Raw genomic sequence first — 18,104 nt, forward strand, 5'->3', positions numbered from 1 at the left:
TTGGAAAGATTTGACATGTTCACATCAATAAAATGTCTTCTTTCATAAAAGTTGTTGTTTTGTGGTTCTTGTGTTTGAGTCTGATGTTTTCATGCTACTTTCTACTTCTACTACATCACATCTCTGAGGGAAACGCTTCACTTTTTACTCGACTACGTGTCTCTGACAGCTTTAGTCACTTTACACACTCAGATTTCTGCACACACAACTTACACAGAGTTTATGAAATATGACATTGAGAGAATGAGAGGACCAGAGTCCTGGGAGTGGTCAGTGAACACATCGTACATTTCTATGATCCCTTCTAGTGAACGGACCCTGTCAGTGTTTGACTTTTAAATGTGACGTGTTTGTTCTGCTGCAACATGAATCAGACAGAGATGATAGAAACATGCAGCCATCAACAAAGCCTGCAGAGCCCACAAGTGTTTCACAACTAAGAGGAAATGTTTTCAGACGTGGAGCAGGTTTGAACTGAGGCTTCATCGCACATGATTCACAGAGCCGCTCCTCTTCCTGGAGTGATTCAGCTTGATGAGCCCTCCCTCTTCTCTCTGCTCTCAAACACAGCCAGCTCCACCCTGCCCAGGTATTTCCTTTCAGATCTACAGTGTGAAGGAGGGTGTAACTGAGCTGACGGCCTCGTTCACTGCACAAACACACGCTGTTCAGATCAGAGCTCAGACTAGTTTCACTTACCAGGAAGTGAAGCTCAGACGGTCGTCAACACAGAGGTGAAATGGCACAAAAAGGAGTTCAGCTGGACCGAGAGACTTTCTCTTGTTCCATCTGTTTGGATCTACTGAAGGATCCGGTGACTACTCCCTGTGGACACAGCTACTGCAGCAACTGTATTAAAGACCACTGGGACACAGAGGATGAGAGGAGGATCTACAGCTGCCCTCAGTGCAGGAAGAGCTTCACACCGAGGCCTGAGATGCTGAAAAACACCATGTTAGCAGCTTTAGTGGAGGAGCTGAAGAAGACTGGACTCCAAGCTGCTCCTGCTGATCACTGCTATGCTGGAGCTGAAGATGTGGCCTGTGATTTCTGCACTGGGAGGAAACTGAGAGCAGTTAAGTCCTGTCTGCAGTGTGTGGCCTCTTACTGTGAGCAACACCTGCAGCCTCATTATGAATCACCTACATTTAAGAAACACAAGCTGGTGGAGCCGTCAGAGAAACTCCAGGAGAACATCTGCTCTCGTCATGATGAGGTACTGAAGATTTTCTGCCGTACTGATCAGCAGTGTATCTGTATTTTGTGCTCCATGGACGAACATAAAGGCCACGACACAGTGTCAGCTGCAGCAGAGAGGACTGAGAGGCAGAGAGAGCTGGAGGGGAGTCGACAAAACATCCAGCAGAGAATCCAGGACAGAGAGGAAGATGTGAAGGTGCTTCAACAGGAGGTGGAGGCCATCAATGGCTCTGCTGATGAAGCAGCGGAGCACAGTGAGAAGATCTTCACCCAGCTGATCCGTCTCATGGAGAAAAGACGCTCTGATGTGAAGCAGCAGGTCAGATCGCAGCAGGAAACTGAAGTGAGTCGAGTCAAAGAGCTTCAGGAGAAGCTGGAGCAGGAGATCACTGAGCTGAAGAGGAAAGACGCTGAGCTGAAGAAGCTCTCACACACAGAGGATCACAACCAGTTTCTACACAACTACCCCTCAGTGTCAGCACTCAGTGAGTCTACACACTCATCCAGCATCAATATCCGTCCTCTGAAGTACTTTGAGGATGTGACAGCAGCTGTGTCAGAGGTCAGAGACAAACTACAGGACGTCCTGAGAGACACATGGACAAACATCTCACTGACAGTGACTGAAGTGGATGTTTTACTGTCACTACCAGAGAACATGACCAGAGCTGACTTCTTAAGATATTCATCTGACATCACACTGGATCCAAACACAGCAAACACACATCTGTTATTATCTGAGAGGAACAGAAAAGCAACATTTGTGAGTCAACAACAGTCTTATTCTGATCATCCAGACAGATTCACTGGCTGGGAGCAGGTCCTGAGTAGAGAGAGTCTGACTGGACGTTGTTACTGGGAGGTGGAGTGGAGAGGAAGAGGAGTTGATGTAGCAGTCGCATACAAGAACATCAGCAGAGCAGGGAGGACAAATGAATGTGAATTTGGACTAAATGACAAATCTTGGTCATTACATTGTGACACAAACAGTTATAAGTTTTATTACAACAACATCCAAACTCCCGTCTCAGGTCCTGAGTCCTCCAGAGTTGGAGTGTACCTGGATCACAGAGCAGGTATTCTGTCCTTCTACAGCGTCTCTGACACCATCACTCTCCTCCACAGAGTCCAGACCACATTCACTGAACCTCTCTATGCTGGACTTTGGCTCTATTGCTTTGGAGACTCTGCTGAGTTCAGTAGACTGAAATAGACAGAAGACATTTAAGGGACACTGAGTTAAATCAGTCTCATGTTGTCTTCATGTTTGTCGCTGATCGTTGTGGCATTTCTTCACCTGTCAATCAAACTTTCTGGGCGGTACTTTGACGCCTCCTCATTTGTTGTTGTGTAAATGTTTGAGGTGTTTTCAGGTGACACTCCTTCCTGTGTCTGTTCAGCCACGGAGGCTCTCGCTGCTCCTGATGAGGTTTGTTTCCCTCAGCTGATTTGTCTTTTTATTAAAATGTGAGCGTCTCTGTGCTCTAACTGCATGTTGAATATTTGTACTCATGTATTTGTATGTTTTTGTTTCTCTTCCACTGCGTGAGTCTGAAGACAGAAAGCAGCAGACCTTCATTTATTGTAGATGTTTTGTGCTATGGAAGCTCATTTCTGCCAGAAAAATAGAAAAAGAAACATGAAAACTCAAAATTGAAATGAAAACACAATCATGAGATGATGAAGTGACTTTTATCTCATAATAATAACTGATGGTTGTAATTGTTGACGTCATACTTTTGACTCTCTCTCTCATAATTATGTCTCATGACAATATTTTTATTCTCAAGTTTCCATCTTGTTGTTTTTAAGCTTCACATCATGAATAAACAAACACGAACAAAGTTTCTTCTCGTCTTCATTTCAGGGTTTCAAACAAAGCTGATGGAGAAAAGATGAAAATGTGTGTGTGGCTCCACCTGCTGTTATTTTAATGACAGAGGAAAATCTACACTGAATAACTTCTGCACACGTTTTAATATTGACCTTCACTTCAATGAGCCTCTGCAGTGTGATACCTTCTTTACAGCGTACAGAAGTGATATGCCCACATACTGCAGTACTACTTCTTGTGTAATACTATCGACACGCTGCAGCCAGTATTCATGTTGTCGCTGCACATGTGCTCTGAATGAACTCGGTGCATTAAGCCTGTTTGCATCGTTCCTGTGAGTCACATCAACTAGAAGCTTCAGAATACATCAGGAACTGAAGCAGAGTCCTTACTAGTGGCTTCATCTGTCGCTTTCCAACGTGAACACGTTTCATACTCAAAACTTTCTGCCACATTCACATCATATCGTTCAGACGCTAATTTACTGCAGCCGAGGAGGAGCAACTGTTTGTTTCAGTCTGTTTATCCACTTTATCATCAACCAGCCGCTGAACAAATATGTCCATAATAAAAGCAGCTGATTTTATCTGGTGTGTCTGAAGATCAACGTTTTTTTACAGAGAAAGAATAAAATACATGTGGAACATTTGCTGAATTTACAAGAAGGAACAAATAATGAAGAATTAGTCAGAGACAGAGTTTCACAAAGTTTATAAAGTGTCTCCAACTCAACAACTCACTAAATTGAGCGTTTTTCAAAGGGAGTCTGGTGACTTTCTCCACGGGGACAAAGAAGTCGCCTATACTGGTTACTGTTTAGTGTATTTGTAAAATGTGACATGTTTAGCATCAATAAAATGTTTCTTCTTTCATAAATTGAGTGTAAATGGTGAAATCAGTGTAAACAGTGTGTTCAAACAGCTGCTAAATGTTGGCAGGTCAGACTTTAGCACTTTAGACACAGAAGCAGACAGGCTGGTGCAGCCATGCTGCCACAAACTGACACTTTCTACAAGGAAACACACAACTTACTGTTTTCATTTAATGCTGAATTCACAAGAAGGAGACAAAGATTCAGAATCTGCCAGAGACAGAGTTTCACTACGTTTATATTTTTTCTTCAAGCAACAACTCTCAAAATTAAGATATTTGTTAAGGGAGTCTGGTGATATTGTGTTTATTAGTTCAATAGTTGGATCAGTTGAAACCTCCAGATTATCAGCATCACGTCTTTGTTTCTGTATCGAGGAACATTGCAGAGATCACAATGATTAGGAATCTGTGCTCGTCCTCCAGATTTGGACGAAGCAGATTATCTTCACGTGTTTCTCAGTAACGTTTCCACGGATGATCTGATCTGATCTGATCTGATCTGATCTGATCTGATCTGATCTGATCTGATCTGATCTGAGCTGCAGTGAAGTGGAACGATGCAGCTCTGCGAGTTTCAACGCTGCAGTGACGAGAGCAGAACCAGCAGCTCTCAGTTTGGTGCCACGTTTGTAGTTTTAACAGTCGGAGAGAAAACAAAGAGAACGGTCACGTGTTAATGAGGGAACACACACACACACACACACACACACACACACACACACACACACACACACACACACACACACACACACACACACACACACACACGACAAAGGGTTGAATAGTGTCATGGCATTCACCACTGTTTTTGGTGGCTTGGCATTCCTGTGTATAAGTGTGTGTGTGTGTGTGTGTGTGTGTGTGTGTGTGTGTGTGTGTGTGTGTGTGTGTGACATATATAGGGTATTTTGGCGGCCTGGCTCCAGATGCACGCAGCCCCCACTTCTTAAGAGACTCCTGTAGAGTGAGTGTATTGTGTCAGCCTGGGAAAGCGTGGCCTTAAAACACACACACACACACACACACACACACACACACACACACACACACACACACGGCTCTGATGCAGCTTGTAATCAGCAAAGTAACTAGTAACCGAAGTCATCAGATAAATGTAGTTGAGTAAATGTTTAAAATAGCGACAATGGAAATACTCAAGTAAAGTACCTCAAAATCTCACTGACTTTACTGCATCATTGTAAAGTTAAATGTCGACTGTATTATGAATAATGACACCATTGGTGTTTACATAAAAGTCAGAGGTGGGAAGTAATCAAGTACAAATACTTCATTACTGTCCTTCAGTCCATGTTTCAGGTGTCTGTCCTGTACCTGAGTATCTCTGAGACTTTCTCCTCCTCACAGCTTCAAACAGCCTCGTTACTTTAGTTTGATGCATCTGAGGTGAATTATGGATTATTGTTATTTGGCGTCATCGCACGCCGCCTTCCCAACATCACCAGACTGATGTCGACCTATCAGAGCACATCACGCACGGCAGACGCAGCGAGACGAGACAAAGACGTGAAAGACTCCACCTGTCTCCTCCAACTGTTGTAGGTCACAGTCGACAATTTAAATCAGGATTTTTTTCACCAGACTCCCTTAAAAAAACACTCAATTTTGAGAATTGCTGCGTTCAGGGACACTTAATAAACTCTGTGAAACTCTGTCCACAACACATCCTGATTATCTGGCTTAAAATGTGGCTATTTGACTTTTTACTCTGATACTCTGAGTACATGTCAGAGCCTGTACTCGATTACTTTTACTGGAGTAAAGAGGTTGAATGAGTACTTCTACTTTTACCAGAGTCTGTTTTTACACGAGTGTCTGAACTTCTCCTGGAGGAGAGGACGTGAGGACTGTCGCCTCCTCTGCATAAAGGCCTCCACGTTGTTTTTCATGTGGTTAACGGATTCATTTCTAGCTGTCGAGAAGAGGCGACATTTTGTTGTGTGTGAAATTCTGAACGGGAAACGACCATATTTTAGTCGCACAGAGCTGAAGACAGGCTGATATTGAAGAGAGGGTTGATCCTCCCCTCCCCCCCCAGTCAACCTGGGACTCACTGTGTCACATACGTCTGAGATGTAGAAGAAGTTACATAACATGAAAATACTCAGAATTATTCCATAAAACTTATACTACAAATACTTTGTCTGCCGCCGTTCATCCAGCACCAGACACATCCAGGGCCTCCCTCCTGCTATAGAGGTCAAAGACAATACAGCCAGACACAAGCTGCTGCAACCCCCAACACACACACACACACACACACACACACACACACACACACACACAATGATAGTCTCCATTCATTGTTTGTAACAATGCATATGCTTCATGTCAACTCAATGTCCACCATGTATGTGTGTCAGCGGGTGGAGGGAGGTCAGAGGTCATCTGCCCCACAAATGCTGACTCAGTGAAATTAAAAGTTTTTAAAGGAACAGTTCACGCAAAAATAAAAATGTTGCAATTATGACATTTGATGTTTTTTTGGTTGTTTCTCCGTTTTAAATCAAGTCTCCAGCTGCTTCAGCTGTTCAGCAGAACGCTGCAACTCTGTTTTACTGTGAAGCTCCAGAAATGTTCTGTGGACTACGAGACTTCACCTGACTTTCATCAGCATGGAGGAAGGAGATGATGACTGAGGTTCATTTTTGGGTGAACTGTTCCTTAAAAAAGGTTAATTTACACTGCAGGTCTGAGTTTTTACATTTGCATTCTTTATAAAAACAAAACGTCTTTTTTTTTTGCTCTACTTTCTGAAATAAAAACAAGATATTTGAAAATGAAGATTCATTTAATTTTCACTGATTCATGTTGGATGATGTCAACATGAATTGAGCTCTGACTATAAAACTCATTCTGTCAGAGTTTTGAAGATGTGAGGCCTCATTTCTGAATAAACTCGTCTCAGTGGTTTTGGTGAAACTGCCAAAAACACAGCAGATAATCCATTAAACAAACATTTAACAGTAACGTTACTTAAATCATTTTCCAGTAAGTCACGGGGTCAAAGGTCGACTGCAGCGATGTGAAGGTGAAGCATCACAACATCCATAATAAACAGCGCCGATGTTTCCAGTGAACTCTGGATCACTCTGACGCTCACGTGCTGACTGGATCGTGACAACACAACGTGTATATGCACATCGTATTTTTTGCAGTCGGTTGTACAAAGTAGCCAAAAATGTGAATACTTGAAGCTAAAATTGTGCTGTAGAGACAGTACTTGAGTAAATGTACTCAGTTACTTTCCAAATCCTGCAAAAACACGAACTGACTCACTAAATTCACTCATTTAAACCCAGAATGCTTCACATGCAGACACATGACATCTGATCATTACACAGTAATTCAACTTCTCTGCCACTTCTGTTCTGTTCAATATAAAATGTTTGATTGAGTTTCTATAAAATGTATCAGATTAATCGATGTGTGTTTACAGCGTCGTAACACTCTGATAGACTTGAATCATTGTTCACAGCAAAACAGTGTTGCAGCACTCTGCTCAACAACTGAAGTAGCTGGGGACCAACAAAAAATAAATACAAATACTCCAAAACTTAATAAAAACTTTGCCGAATTAACTGTTAGCCCTTCCTGTTTGCAGTGAACCTGTGGATGTACAGACAACTCTCACTGGATTACTTTAATTCTGAAGAAAACTTAAAAACATGATTTTTCTAAGGCAAGTTCTGCACATGTGAGGAGCGTCTTTTTTGAGGATTTCTAAGCAGATTTATTGAGTCATTGTTTACATGCTGCACGTCATCTGAGCACAAACTGAGGAGAACATCAGTATAATTGTAGTATATAATAATGATAATAATAATAATGATAATAATAATAATAATAATAATACTGAGAATAATCACCAGTCCTGTGTAATGTCAGCGCTGACCACATGGTGGCAGTGTTGCCTCACAGGGGAAATCTGAACTTCTCTATCCAGAAAACTTAAAGGTGGAAGAAGTTTGAAGTAAAGGTAGAAATACTACAGTGTTTAAATACTATTACAAGTAAGAGTACTGCATTAAAAAGATTCAGTTGAAGTAGTACATAGATAAACATGAAAGTACACACACATCGTCAGTATTAGTAATACAAAAAGTAAAAGTACTCATCCTGCAGAATGATACTCTGGATTAAATGATCGTGTTCAGCTGCAGTAAAACTGGAGATGATGTTAATTACTTTATAAACTACTGAGTGAGGATCAATAAAGTTTGATTTTAACCATTGATATTATATTTTATCATAATTTACCTGATACCTGATTATAGTTTTATTAATTATTTAAAACTGTAATTAAATGATCCAATAAATGTAGCGAACATTTCCCTCTGAGTGAAGTAGAACGGAGAAGAATATGACAATAAGTGAACGACGAGGACCTTAAAATACTGCTCAAGTACAGTACTGGAGTATTGAGTACTTGAGTATTATTCACAAAAAACCTACATGTAATATTTATATTCAGGATTTTTCTGATTATCACAATTAGTTTCTTAAGGTTCATTTTTGTTTTAATTAATTTAATAATGTGCTACTTTTGTCTCTGATGCAGCATGTAATCCGCAAAGTAACTAGTAACTAAAGTTTTCAAATGTAGTGGAGTAAAAACTACAATATTGCCTCCAAGAAGTAGTGGAGTAGAAGAATAAAGTAGCAGAAAATGGAACTAAGTAAACAACAATGATTTAAATACATTACTTGAGTATATGTACTTAGTTACTCTCCACTACTGCCCAATTATAAACTATTTGTTTACAGTATAACCCAAACTTAATACTTACTATTACTCTGTAAGTAAAAGTACAAATATTACTTTGGTAAAAAGTTAATAGTCGACCACATGAGAAGTACTAAATGTAATTTTCTGGCAATGAATGGAGTCAAGTATAAAAAGTACAAGTACTATAAGTACAGTTTTTACATGTAACTAGTCCTTTTCTTTATTCGATTACTGATAAATACATACATTTAATAAATAAATGGATCAATAAAAACATTTAAATGTAAAATATAATATAAAAAATAGGCATTAATTTATAAAATGACAGAAATATTTTAATTTATTCTCCATTTATTTTACGTATTTATTCATTTTCAAATTAATCTATTAATTTACGGATCACTTTGCCCAACAAACTTATTTCTTAATTTTCTTTTAACTTTTTTTTGTTTTTTCTGCCTCATTATGCAAATCAGGGGGCCGCATTCATAACCAATCACAGCCCAGTAGGGCGGGGCCAGGAGGGACCATCTGACTTTGAGACAATACAGAAATAAATATGTAAATAAATAAATATATTTAAAGTGAATAAATTAATATATGAAATGTCAAATTAAAGGGAAAGTAAATAAAAACAGAAATAATTATATAATTTGTCACATTTTATTTATTAACCTACATTTTAAATGATATTTCAGTGCATTTGTTAGTTATTTTTTAAATAAAGTAATTTATTTATGTGTTTTTGATTTTGGCAGTTTCAGTCCTCCACAGATTTTCCATCTTTCTTCTTCTTCTCCTCTGAATCACAAACCTGAACAGCGCTAAAGATAAATAAATAAAAGCACAACAGTTCTTTCAGTCACGTTTTTGGGGAAAAGCCATTTTTATTAAAAGTCATATACAAAAGGAAATATTCCACGTCAGGATGCTATAAAACGTCCATATGTACATCATATCATACAGATCAACACGGCTCAGTGCTAAATGACACTTCACACTCTCGGTCCAGTAACGTGTGTGTGAACCCGACACACACGTCAAACCGCTTTAAAAACACTGGGTTTACACACAGCACGGGTCAAAGGTCACAACATCAGCTTAGAAAAAGACACCTGTGTATTTTTTTTAAATATTTGGATGCATAGCTTCGAGTACAATTCTGTGAGCGCTCGCTTTGATTCACGTCCCAGAAGAGACATGAACATTTCTGCATATATCTGCAGAAGAATCACGACCTGAACCTTTAATCTATCTTGATTATTCCGCCATTTTGTTGGCGGAGGATTGAGTTACGCACTTCATGACAAACTCTCTGATTGTACTCTTTGCTCGCTCGCTCGCTCCTCCACGAGAACGATTTCTCTTCACGTATAAAACTACATTCATCAGGCGGCGTAATGCCAACACGTAGCCGAGAGGTAGGCTGGGAGACGCAAGAGACCAGACCCGCCGCTGGTTAAAGTCTGAGGCCGCCACCGAACACGCCGCTGTCTCACACTTCCTCACATTTGGTCGGTTGGAGTGGCTGAAGGGACTGAACACGTCTCTTTGGTCCTCATCTCACCGTCAGGGAGACGTTCGAAGAAAAACCTCCTCTCACTGAATCAACGCAACGAAAACGAAGCCGTGGCTCCAAAACAAAGAGTCATTCTGCAGTTGAGATGTGAGAGCCTGAGTTTCAGACCTGATTTAATAAAAGACGGAGGACTGAGACAACCTGCCTTCAGATGTAACTACACAAATAATCTTGATTGTTGACTTTGAAAGTGATTTCACATCCTGATAATCAAACAGAGATCAGGACAGGCTGTAAACTAACTGTTCAAATCAGAGTAAAGAGCCTGAATATTCGGCTGTAACGTGGAAACGGCTTTAAGAAAATCAGGATTTTGTGCTCAAACTTCTTCTTTCTTTTTTCTGACCTCGTGCGAGGACGTCTTCAAACAAACAAACATTTCACCCTTTACAAACACTCAAAGTGACGCCATCCAGCACGGTGACACAGTTCACGACCGACAGCCTCTACAAGGGAAGTTTCTACAAGGGAGTAAAAAAATAATCTCATCTGAGAACAAACTATCAAATCTTATGTTACATGTCGTTTCACCTGCTGAGCTCACGAGGCTCGTACTTGTCTGAGGACTCTGAATCGTCCACTAGTGCAACAGGAGGGTAGAAAAGAGGAATTCAAACGCTGGTTACTGAGTTTGCCGCATGTGGAAAAACACAGACGGCGGCCGAGAGAGAAAAGGAGACTGCAGAAGGAAAGTTCGTCCTTGTGTTGGGTCAAAACGAAAACAGTCGGTGGAGATAAAAAACGCTCTGAAAGAAGAAATCTGAGTTTTCTTTGTGAGACTCACATCAAGGCCTTCTGCAGCCGGCGTTAACAACTGAACCGCAACAACTCTCAGTCACCCACAAGACTCCTGACACAGTCTGAAGCTAATGTTCCTGCAGAATAACAGAACCAATTCTGTCACCTCGGACCCGGAGAGTCTAAACTCAGCGACCCACAAAGCTGAAGTAAGACGCAGCACGTTGAGATGCATTAAAGGAAGAAGCAACGGCAAAATAAATAAAGATGTTTGACGTATTTCTGCGTCAGCTGGTACAAAGCAGCCGCTCTCTGTGCTTTTGTGATTTTGAGCCACTGAACCAGAACTCCAGAACTCAAGACCTCGAACTTTATCTGCTTTTTCTACATGAAGGGACATCAGGACCACGAGACCCGGGAAGGTCTCGCCTGTTTTACCAACGACACGAGGGAAACGGAGCTGCTGCGTTCAGGTCACATCACATCAGGTGTTTACGGATCATCGGGAGGTTTTTTTGAAGATAAAAATCTTTAGAAGAGAATACGACATTTTCAGACTGGACTTTGGTCTGTGGGACCTGTGTTCTTCACTTATTTTTGACGTTCTTGAGACAATTTATTAATGGATACTGAAAATAATCATTAGTCAAAGCCGAACGAGTATTAAAATGAAGACAAAGTTGAAAAATAGAGACTGTTAGAGCGACGGAGGGACACTGAGACAACAACGTCCTCAGAGAACTGATTCACAACTAAATGTTTGAAATAAAACCGCCAAGAAATTAAAAACCTAAAGAGTCATAACTCTGTATTATGAGTTTTTCTCTCCGAATGAACGAAATTGTTGAAATGATTTTGAGGCCGTCTTATATTTAAAAACTCATCGAAGACAAACAGGGAGACAAAGATTTTGCTGACTCCTGATTTGACCAACTAATCAACTATTTTGTTATTTCCCAAAAAAATCTTGAACGAATATTTCAAGCAAAAACACTTTTTAGTTGCAAAGATTTGCTCTTTTTCTTTCTCTTGTGTGAAAATAAATCTCTTTAGAATAAAATACGACATTTTCAGACTGGACTTTGGTCTGTGGGATCATTTCTGACGTTCTTGAGACAACTGAGAAACTGACTGGCAGATTAATGAATAATGAAAATAATTGTTAGTTAAAGGGTTTAAAAACTTTGTATTTTGAGTTTGTTTCACTCAGATGAAGACACTCTGAACCACCTGGATCGTCTAGTTTCTCTACAAACTCAACCTGCATCATCAGCATTTAAAGTAAAACCTGCTCTCTGTAATCGTGTCTGACGTCAGTGTGATTTAGTTTCACTCACAGTTTCCTCTGCTGCTGCTGCCGGCGTCGTCGTCTGCTCGCTGCTCGTGACCGACTGAATCCAGGATTACAGTTTGAACGGTTGCTCCGCCTTTATCAGGGCCAGCAGCCAATCACATTACGAGGTGCACCTACACAGGTGTGTTCAGTTAATGAGGCTGATTGGTTTTCACAGCTGAGTGGGCGGGGACTAAACGACTGATGTGACACTACAGGTGAAAATGACTTCTGTCAGACTGGAGGAGAGAAAACATCCAAAATACACGTTTAGATTTCTGTTCTGGACGTTTTACACTAATGAAAGTATGAGTAAATAAATATATTTAAACATTAATATCAGAACACTTAAGATATAAGAAATGAAAGTAATCAGCTGGAGACGTTTCACTTATTTTAGGTCTAAAAATGTCTGAATTTAATCTTTAAAGTCGTCTGAAAATCACTTCAGCAGCTCCAACATTCACCAAACTCTCCGGTTTCATTCCTCTCAATAATCTGAAGGTTTGTTCACTGAAAGCTTCGTTCAAACATCATTCACAGACACATTTATAGAGCATTTTATTACTAAACACATCAAGAAATGTGATTTTTTTCTAAAGTTCCCTCCGTAGAAACCTTTGACTGAATGTGTCAGCAGCATGAAACAAGAAGTCTGAACCTGGTTTTATCCAATAATCACATTTATGTTCTGGAGATGTAAGAAAATGAGGGTAAATCTAATTAAACGGAGCCTCATGTGTTGATTTAAACCTGAAATTTCAGAAAACGTCATGTGAGTAATGAACTGAGGAGCTTTAATGTGGATTTCTGCTGGTTTAGTTTGACCCTCTTCACCTGCAGCGTCTCCTCTTTAAGTGGATCAAACTGTTTAATATGATTAAAAACATCTCAGGCAGCTTCTGGTTACTGTGAACGAGAAACTTCTGTCCAAAAAGTTTTAACATCATTATTTCACATCTTTTTTTCTTTTCTGGAAATGAATTTTCTGTATTGATCTTCGTCTTTGGATCTTCTGATCAGCTGCAATAACAGAAAACATCCGTGTTTTAATGATGAAACGACCCAAACTGTGGAAGTAAACAGCCAATAAACACTGATCATATTCAGACTGTGATTCAGGGTTTGTTTGTTTGTTTGTTTGTTGGTTTGTTGGTTTGTTTGTTGGTTTGTCAGCAGGACGACACAAAAACTACTGAACAGATTTCCACCAAACTCAGCCGGAGGACGTGTCTCCGCCCAGAACAGACCTCATTAACTGCTGGTGCTGATCCGGATGAATGGACGGATGACTCTCACTTTCTCTAGCACAGTGAGAAAGAACGTTTTTCGTTAATTTCTCCGAGTTACGCAGTTTTAGAGTGATGCAGATCATCGAGTTTGATCTTGGAGCAGCCTTTGTCTGCTTTAAAGGGGACTGCCTTGGCGGAGGTATGCGCTCTACTGAGTGACATTCTGGTTTGGCTTGTGCACTGTCGAATCACCATCAGCTAAAAATAACGGCCTTAAAGGAGCAGTCTGAAACAAACAATCTGAATAAACAAACTGACCTTAAAGGACTTTTACATTGTTTATATGTGGCGGACCCTGCCACCTTTCTATCTTCAAACAGTGTCCTGGGACCTTGTTTTCCTCTGAGAGCAGCTTGTTTATTCACTTATGGAGAAAAAGTTTGTATTATGACCTCATTAATGTTGTAATCTGAGTTTGGATTTTCCTCTACAGAACTGCTCAGTGTCCCTTTAACGTGTCCTGCAGTATCCTCCGTCCTCCTCCCTGTTTTGTTGAGGAGTCACGTGTTTAATGTTGCATATTCATAATTAAAGGATAATTAATTTCATCAACTTCCATTTTGTAAAAGTCAACCATCCAAACACGTCGTTAGGTTGTAACAAAAAGTGAGTTATTGTCTGAATTTTGTGATTAAACGTGAAACACTTGGTCTCAGTTTCTTTCAGTATTGACTCGTCCCTCCTGTGTTTGGTTTGTCAGATGGGACCTGAACGCAGCACGGCTCCCTCTCCCTCCCGGTCTGTCCTGACTGTATGTGTGTGTGTGTGTGTGTGGGGTTGTGTGGCGCCCCCTAGTGGTGATGAGGCAGCAGGTCGTGGCTGTGGCTCCTCTGTATGTAGGCCACGGCGTCCCTGTATGTGAGGCCCAGCTGGGGCCGGTCGTACATCTCGCTCAGAGCCTGGAACTTGGGGCCCCATCGCGACAGCCTGTCGTAACCAAACCCTCCTTCGTCCTCCTCCTCCTCCTCCTCCTCGTCGCCGTGGCTAATGTTTCTCCGTGACGCGGCTGACCCCAGCGAGCTGAGGCTCCCCGCCGCCGACCCCGAGCCTTCCACGCACCACACGTGGTACGCGTCTGGCGGGAACGCCTCGCAGTCGTTGTCCGCCTCCCAGATGATTCGCGACACGTAGCTTTTAAAGTCCACGTGGGAGCGCGACCCCGACGGCGCGTCCACGTAACCTCCCCCGTCGCTCGTCTGCACGTCCCTGCCTACGTGGGCGGAGTAGTTGGCGTAGGTGGTGTCGCCGGTGTAGCCGTTGGCGGTGGCGTGCTGATGGTGGTGGTGGTGGTGATGCGGGATGCTGAGGTAGGGAGCGCCGGAGCTGCAGGAGGAGCCGGACGGGTGCACCTCCTCCTGGGAGCCGGGGGAGGACTTGATGAGCGGGGCGGTGGTGCAGGACGAGGACTGAGACAGACTGGAGCACAGCGGACGCTTCAACTCCGTGATGTCGTACCCGTTCTGGAAGAAAGACACACACAGGTCGTCATCTTCTGTGATGTCACTAGAGGCTAAGTTGCATTGTGGGTAATGTAGGCAGCGGGTCTCACATTCTAACTGTGTCGACTCTGATTGTTTGATGTTGGACCAGAACCAAAACATGGAGCCTGCGTCATTTTCTGATTCATGAAGTGATTAAAAGAAATATAAAATGTTCCCTCTGTGAAATGTTCTTGTCTTAACGAGGTGGAACGAGCTGCAGCTGCAACGCGTCTGTTGTTAATTAATAAAATGAAACTTGGGATTTGTCGTTACGTCTTCCTCGTTGTACTGAACCGTGTCTTCTGCGCAGCGTCACAGCCCGACTCATTAAAACATGATTCATTTCTTGTGAGGTTAAAATCCGTCATAACATCCCTGATTATTGTTTATTATTCTTCATACGGACACTTTGTTCAGTAAATGAAGTCCTGGTGATGCAGAAGTGAAGACAGTTAATACTTTCACCTGCTCACAGGAGGGAAACACTTTGGATCACACAGTTTTGTCCTCACTTTCCTCTCTGGGCTTCTGTATTGTGCCATTTTGCATCTTAACAATACAACAGCTGTTTGCTTTTGGCCCATGCGTCTCTATTAAGTTTTCATTTTGGCCCCAAAGGGAAAAAGGTTTGAGCGCTCCTGTTTTAGACGACGCTCGTGTTTCTACCGGCTGCACCGAGGCACGAGACGGCCCGTGCAGACTCTGATTCACGGCACAACAAAGTCAGAAATATAAACGATAAACACACTTAAAACAGGAAAATAACTGAACTATTTAACTACGGAGCTACTCAGCCACAGCTGAAGCACAGACATCAAGCGAGTCGACAACATCAGAGAAAAAGTCTCAGTTGTGAATCTCACTGAAGCTTTTGACTGCGTGCACGTTCCTGTCTTTAAAGTGAGCTGTTATGTAAAAAGTAGAGCAAAGTGTGTGTGTGTGTGTGTGTGTGTGTGTGTGTGTGTGTGTGTGAGTACCTGGTCCTGCTCCCCTCCTCCCTCCTCGTTGTAGTTGAGGATGTTTTCTCGGATGTCCTCCCAGCTCTCGTGTTCAGCGGGGATGTGGTAAACTCCTCGCTTCCTGAACTTGTTACGGCTGCCTTTCTGGTTCCACACCGTCACCGCCACCAGCACCGCTACACACACACACACACACACACACACACACACACACACACACACACACACACACACACAGCCAGAGAGGAGAGGAAGGTATAAATATCCTCTTCATCATCTTTGCGTGAATGTGCCCGTGCACCACCGGGGACAGATTTCATTTCCTTCCTGCAGCAGCAGCTCATTAAAGCTGCTCGGTGGAGTCATGTAGCCTCAATAAATTAGTACGATGTTCATTTAGAAACATCAGTGTAATTATTATTAACAGGTGAAAAACAAACGAGCCCGTTAGTGGGAGGAGAAGCATCCTTCACTCCGTCAGCCACAAGGTCGGATCCAGAGGACAACAAAAGGCTGCTTCACACAGGAAGCGAGAGGGCTGATGGGAAACGAAGTCTTCATGTGGAAGCAAGAACAATAACCACTGGTGTTAATTATCATTGATTAATGGAAGTAGTGATGTTTTAAAACCGACACGATTGTTCTGTAAACTTTATGTAACTTCACGATCGATGCTGATGGAAAGAGCCATCGATCTGTTCTGCTCGCTGGGACACGAGAGCGAAAGGTCGACGGAGGAGACGACGAGTTCACGTCATGATTTGAGGAGTTGTTTCCAGTTTTATGTTGAAAGTGTCGCTCCTCATGTGTCATGCTTTTGCTTTTTTGTTGTTTTACTTCCTGTATTTGTGTTTTTTTCTGTTCTCCTGTGTTTCATTAATCAATCAGTGTATTTAGACTGAATACTGTGTGTTCACAGGTAATTGATTTGACTGATAATCTGTCACCTTCATGGTGTTTTACGACGCCTTCTGTGTATTAAAGGAGACTTTAATGTTATACTCATCATTATTCTGCGCCTCTTATTCACTATTCATCATATATTATTTATGTATTTATCTTTTACACCTCATTATTTATGTTTTCTCCTTCGCCCTGTCATACATTTGTTTGTCTTTATGTTTTGAATGTTGTTATTGTTTGTTTTACTTCCCAATCATTACAATAATAAACTGAATAAACAACAGTTTCATGGCTTTAACTTCATTCATGAATAAATAAAATAATTAATAATTCTCTCGTCTCTCACCGAAGAAGACGAGCAGACACATGCTGATGGCCAGGATGGAGCTGGGGCTGAGGGCGGCCAGCCGGTGACCTTTGACCTGTCCCAGCTCACAGCGCTGACCCCTGAACCCCTCCTGACACCGGCACCGGTAGCTGTCGGGTGACAGCGCCTGGCAGATGCCGCCGTTCCGGCAGGAAGTAGATCCACAGGGCGACGGCACACAGCGCTGCTGACCCGAGTCATCTGTCACTGTCACCTGACCGCCGGGACACCTGGGAGACGACGGGGAGGGACGGAGGGAAGACGGGTTCATGACACCAGAATAAAATCAGAACATTTTGTACAAAGGTATGAGCGGTTAGTTTGTGTGTTTACCTGCACTGGTGTTTCCTCCACAGGTCGATGCAGCGCAGCGGGCTGCGGCAGGGATGGCTGCTGCAGGCGTCGCTCGAGCACCCGGGGGTGACGCCCCGCCGCTCCAGGACCGACACCAAGTCCCGGCTCTGCCCGTCCAGAGGCAGGACCTGACCGTTAAAACGAACGTCCCGAAGACAACCTGAGGAGGACACATTTAGTTTACTTCAGCTGGTTCTGTTTGGTTGAGAATCCGTAGATACGATATGGACGGATGGTGGCACTGGTTTTGGAGGTAGACTGGATCTGTGATCCGACAGCGAGATCACAGGTCCAGTAAACACCAGACAAATCCTCTCAGTACATCAGACAGTAGGATGTTCACTGGGTCTATGTAATTACTCGCAGTGACGCCGTTTAGAAACATTTGGAGAATCCAGAACCAGATCTCACCCTGAAAGTTGACCTTGTCTCCGGAGTTCGGGC

The 18,104-nt window shown here is 42.3% G+C and overlaps 1 protein-coding gene and 1 long non-coding RNA gene across 4 annotated transcripts in view; one reads left to right on the forward strand and one right to left on the reverse strand.

Annotated features, from left to right (window-relative positions):
- Window positions 1-12,360, reverse strand: part of LOC141011761 (uncharacterized) — a 72,860-nt gene extending 60,500 nt beyond the window's left edge. For all 3 annotated transcript variants that reach the window (XR_012180357.1, XR_012180358.1, XR_012180356.1), the window contains exon 1: window positions 12,309-12,360. This is a non-coding gene — a long non-coding RNA (uncharacterized lncRNA). The remainder of the gene's footprint in view (window positions 1-12,308) is intronic.
- On the forward strand, window positions 740-2,714 carry LOC141011747 (tripartite motif-containing protein 16-like). The gene has a single exon (XM_073485011.1). The coding sequence runs from the start codon at window positions 740-742 to the stop codon at window positions 2,411-2,413; it is 1,674 nt and encodes a 557-aa protein (XP_073341112.1). The 3' UTR covers window positions 2,414-2,714.
- Window positions 12,361-18,104: the final 5,744 nt, after the last annotated feature.

This window comes from Pagrus major, chromosome 17 (genome assembly GCF_040436345.1).
Source record: "Pagrus major chromosome 17, Pma_NU_1.0".
NCBI lineage: Eukaryota > Metazoa > Chordata > Actinopteri > Spariformes > Sparidae > Pagrus > Pagrus major.

Coding starts and splice junctions, on each gene's coding strand:
- LOC141011747 (XM_073485011.1), top strand. CDS start 740: ATGGCACAAAAAGGAGTTCAGCTGGACCGAGAGACTTTCTCTTGTTCC.